Source organism: Neolamprologus brichardi, chromosome 8 (genome assembly GCF_056152115.1).
Source record: "Neolamprologus brichardi isolate AB-2024 chromosome 8, ASM5615211v1, whole genome shotgun sequence".
In the NCBI taxonomy this organism is placed as follows: domain Eukaryota; kingdom Metazoa; phylum Chordata; class Actinopteri; order Cichliformes; family Cichlidae; genus Neolamprologus; species Neolamprologus brichardi.
In genome coordinates this window covers 27,532,501-27,537,500 of record NC_142111.1, presented here as the reverse complement: position 1 = coordinate 27,537,500, position 5,000 = coordinate 27,532,501, and the positions used below count along the sequence as shown (strand labels likewise).

The 5,000-nt window shown below is 52.6% G+C and overlaps 1 protein-coding gene across 6 annotated transcripts in view; it reads left to right on the top strand.

Moving 5' to 3' along the window:
• The window catches only part of ankfn1a (ankyrin repeat and fibronectin type III domain containing 1a), a 116,885-nt gene that overhangs the window by 63,160 nt on the left and 48,725 nt on the right, over positions 1–5,000 (top strand). For 5 of the 6 annotated variants that reach the window (XM_087845046.1, XM_087845047.1, XM_087845045.1 and 2 more), the window contains one exon: positions 4,939–5,000. This exon is cut by the window's right edge and continues 58 nt beyond it. In XM_087845046.1, the coding sequence (XP_087701172.1) occupies positions 4,939–5,000 (62 nt within the window). Of the gene's footprint in view, positions 1–4,096; positions 4,237–4,938 lie in introns of those variants that run through there. The other variant, XM_087845050.1, reaches the window with a different exon arrangement.

Below are 5,000 nucleotides of genomic sequence, written 5' to 3'. Positions count from 1 at the left end.
GGAGGCCGTCCATCAGCGCAGGATAACAGTCGTCGTGTGACGCCTGGGAAGCCACTAACGCACCATTTCTGTGACTGATGCGAGTCATTTCCTCGCTGACACACGCTCTCCGAGGAGAACTCCCACGCACTCATAAACCACGACACACACGGCGTGCACTATTAAAGTCGTCTCCTCGTGCTATACTGCAGAATCGTGACTCGACATCCTGTCGGCGGCGAGTCTTTATGAGACAACGCCTCGACCAATCACACGCGCAGACAGGAGGGTTTGTTCGGAGACGTCCTCCTCACGCCTCGGCTGGTTTTCCAGTGAGCAGCAGAGTTTCAGTAAGTCTGCAGAGGCTGTTAAACAGTAATGACCTGTGAGGCTCGGAGGCTTTTAACGCCGCTTCAGCTCAGCCTGACAGCAGAGCAACACAGCATCACATGTACTTCAGACAACAACGGCTCAGGCAACCGCATCCACACAGCACCTAACAACAAACATAACAACTACAACCAACCCCTAATCAGGCACCAACCACCACCCAAACATGCTGAACAACCACAACAAGCCACAGCAGCGCCGCAAGAGACCGCCAGACAAACCGCCAGACAAACCACCAGACGTCAGTTCAGTTTTATTTATGCATCAAGTCACAACAGCAGTCGCCTCAAGACGCTTTATACTGTAAGGTAGACCCTACAATAATACACACAACAATCATGTGACCCCCTATGAGCAGCACTTTGGCAACAGTGGGAAGGAAAAACTCCCTTTTAACAGGAAGAAACCTCCAGCAGAACCAGGCTCAGGGAGGGGCGGGGCCATCTGCTGCGACCTGTATGCAGACCAGCACGCCACCAACAACCTTCCAATAATGATCTGTGGATGCAACAGGCAGCTCCGGCTGTTTCAGCTTTCAGGCTTCCTGTGTGTCCAGTAAATATCCAGGACTTCCTGTTTCAGTGTTTGTGGACAGATGTGGGAAAATGAAACGCCTTCAGATGACAGCTGATGGTCCCCAGACTTCATGAAGAGGCCTGGTTTGACGTGATTGGACCTCAGTCCTGTTACAGGAACTGAAGCAGCATTCGTGCTCCCACACTGTGCAGCTGCAAGCAAACATGCTCCAGCATCATCTTCCTTCCACCCATCGCACAGACAGGAGCCACTTCACTGATCTTCTCCAAACAGGACGTTCAGAAAGCTGCTGCGATGTGCTTCAGGTGTTGTGATGTGGGGGTGTGAAACCTGGCTGCTGTCTGCCTTCACAGCCGGTTTCAGAGAACAGGATGTTCGTTTCCTTCGCTCACATAAATACTTTGAAAGCTTTTTTCCTGTCATATTAGTGAAAGCTGTAGGCGTTGTGATGGCTGGTGTGTGCTCAGGATGTTTTCACTGTTTCCTGCTGTGGAAATGTTCCTGCTGGGAGTCCTGGTGAGATTCATCTGATTACTGGTTGTGAGTGAAGCGAGGTTTGTCCCTGTAGGCACGACTCTGGGCCCAGCCGGGGTAAGAGATCGAGGTCGTGGTTCTCAGACGGGAAATGTTGGACTCCAGGCTGCAGATCTCTGCCCGAAGCGGCGGCGGCGGCGGATCTTTGCGTGTCTGCTGCTTTGAAGAAAGGCAGAGAGGCGTGTGTGCAGATATTCAGATGAGGTGATGTGCATGCCTGCGTGGTGCAAACTGAACCTGCAGGAGCCTCCGTTGTTTCTCCCTCCGTCTCTCCCTCACCTGTTGCGCTTGAATGGGAACCATGGAAACAGAGCGCTGCTGTGGCAGCTCTGAGCCAATGAGCAGCGGCCGCAGCTCGTCTCCGCGGCACATTAATTGTTTTCTGTGTTTATGATGTTTGTTGGCTGCTGCAGGCTGCGGATGCACAGTAACGTCTCGCAGAGCTCGCTCTGCTGCATCGCTCTGCTGCATTGCTCGTTGCACCTGCGACCGTCCTTCATCATAAACAAACACGCCGCCGTCTGCTTTGGCCTCGGCTCGCAGGAGCTCACGTATGCATTCATTCGCAGCTCAAAATAGTTCCAATAATTGTGTTTTTCAGGGAGAGCGGCGACCTTCAGATCGAGGCCTGCAGAGAAAATGAATCAAAACGGAAAAAACGTCTTTAAAGCTTCATGAATGTAAACAAACAGAAACTCTGACGATTCATCTCCATATTTCAGGCTGTGTTTGATGTTTATCTGCCGGCGCTCCTCCACCGCACACCCACCTGCAGGTGGATTCAGAACGCTACAACGGGAACAGGAAGTGAGGTTAAGCCCCGCCTCACCTCTGGAATCATGTCTGACTGCGGCGGTTAGAACCTGTGATGGTCGCCAGTCGCTGCGCTTGTACTCAGAGAACTGAAGTTACAGTCAGTAACCCCGATCTCGTGCTGTCGCCCACAGCTGCTGTTTCCACAGGGACACATTTCAGCAGCGCACCCCTCATCCACAATGTAAAAAAATAACTCAGCTGATGGTCACACGGAAACATCTGCACGGACGATTGGTCTGAACCTCAGACTCCAGTCCTGCTCGTTCTTACACATTTAATCATTTATTTTGATTCTGTTTTATTTAATTCGACTGTATTTGAAGGAGCTTTTAAAGCTTTAAAGACTTATTATTTATTCTGCTTGTTTTCTACTCAGTTTAGCTTTTCCAGCCTCACATCTGTCTGCTCTCCTCAGTCTGGGAATCTTAAAGCTCTGAAAACCTCAGACAGTCCGGAGTTCCTGAGCTGAGGGCGTTCCAGAAGAAAAGTTGGAAAACCGGGATTTGTTTTCCAGCTGTGACTGCGGCTCGCAGCGAGTCACAAATACAGCAGCCGGATTTTAGACGTTTACAGCTGCATTTGATTTCTGTGCCGTCATCTCGAGCGACCGGCACGAGGCTCCATAACTTTCTAACAAGCTGTCGGAGCTGCTGGGTTGTTATCAGCTCCGTGACGTTCATGTTGCTGAGAGCCGGAGCGGCGCTGGGAAGTGTTCCAGGCGTTTCTGTGGGTCGAGGCGTTCGAGGTGTGGATGCTGTGCAGATGATGAGCTTCAGAGAAATGATCCTTTACAGGAAGATCAAACCTCCACACGCTAATCGTCAGCTGTGATGTAACCTGATAGGGCGGCAGAGGAAACATCAGCCGACTGTAAACCGCGGCGACAGCCTCTGATTTCACTCAGTGACCTTTGACCCTCAGCCCGTTGGAGCGTCCGCGCTGTGTTTTGTGCACACTGCTCCTTTAATGTCCCGGGGAGGTCGGTAGTTTTCCACGCCGGGTTGTAAAGAAGAGGCTCGGCAGGTGGGAGCAAACCGCTGCTTAGATACCTGAGAGTCCAGCGTCGCAGGTTCAAATCCAGCACGTGACCTTTGACACGAGTACAAACATGTTGCCCTCGCCTCCGAGCATCCTGACGTCAAACCTGCCCAACGACAGCGAGCTGAAGATGGTAACAAACAAACTAACGCTGAGCAAACTGCAGAAACTGCTCGCTGCGCCGTGAAGGACTGACCCAGCTCGAGCCGCTCTTCATCGCCGACAGCTCGAGCCGCTCTTCATCGCCGACAGCTCGCACACAGAGCTTCCTCTGAATGCTGAGTGTTGCTCACAAATCTAGTTTGATTGAAATGTTTTCATTGACCTTTTCTGCTCTAAATGATTCTAAGACCTGGATGTTAAACTGTCGTTGCGGCTGACGCGAGTGCCGGTCATCAGAGACGCTCAGGACTGACAGACGATCGCTCGCAGCATCGTTTCACGTTTCCTGACGATGATTTGGTTTTTATTTTTCTGCTGATTCCTGCGAGCTGCAGTAAACCTCGTCTCTCACCTCCTCGCTCTGCTGCCTCCCCTCCTCTCGCCCTTTTGTTCTCCGGCTTTTCAAACACTGCCGCCCCTCCTCCATCACGCACTCTTAGTGTGTGTGCTTCTCTCAAACAGCGTTACTCCTCCTCCCTCTGCTGAGTGTGTGCGCTGCGATGCGCTCTCCGGTGAACAGGTGTCCGCTCAGTCTCAGCCGGCGCTCCGGAGCAGAGAGCAGATAGACGCTCGCTCGCACCCCCGGATCGGACCGAGCATCGTAGCTGGAGGGCGGCTGGAGTCCCCCCCCCCCACCCCTCAGAGATGCCGCAGAGAGACGAAGGCTGCCGGGAGGCTTCAGTCAGAGAGATTTAACCCAGCCGAGGAGCCTCTGCGCTGGGAGAGATCTGCTGCTGAGCAGCCTGGTAGACTTCCTTCGGAGGACCCGCAGCTTCTCCCGTGAGTATGGCGGCGCCTCGCTGAGCATCCGAGACAGAATCCAAACTTTAGCTGTTTTATTCCGCCTCGGCAGCTTACGAACAACTTTGATCCGACAGGTGTGCCCGGACCGCGGTATGGTCCACGTGGATCCACGGCGTTTCCCACACAGACGCTCATCACTTACTGAACAAAGTCTCTCACACAGCAGCAGATTTTTAGGTTCACAGGTCGATGCAGCGCGTTAGAACGTACATGCTGTTCTCCTCTACTCTAGAGCTGTTTGGGCTTTCCTGAGAAGATATACTTCACCACTGTGTGTGTGTGTGTGTGTGTGTCTGTGTGTGTGTGTGTGTGTGTGTGTCTGTGTCTGTGTGTGTGTGTGTCTGTGTGTGTGTGTCTGTGTCTCTGTGTGTGTCTGTGTCTCTGTGTGTGTGTGTGTGTGTGTGTGTGTGTCTGTCTGTGTGTGTGTGTGTGTGTCTGTCTGTGTGTGTGTGTGTGTGTGTGTGTGTGTGTGTGTGTGTGTGTCTGTGTGTGTGTGTCTGTGTGTGTGTGTGTGTGTGTGTGTGTGTGTGTGTCTGTGTGTGTGTGTGTGTGTGTGTGTGTGTGTCTGTGTGTGTGTGTGTGTCTGTGTGTGTGTGTGTGTGTCTGTGTCTGTGTGTGTGTGTGTGTGTGTCTGTGTGTGTGTGTGCGTGTGCCTGTGTGTGTGTGTGTGTGTTTCAGGTCGGACGGTAAGACCTCCCGCTTGGCTCAGAGGTGGAACCAGAGGTCGGCAGGAGATGCTC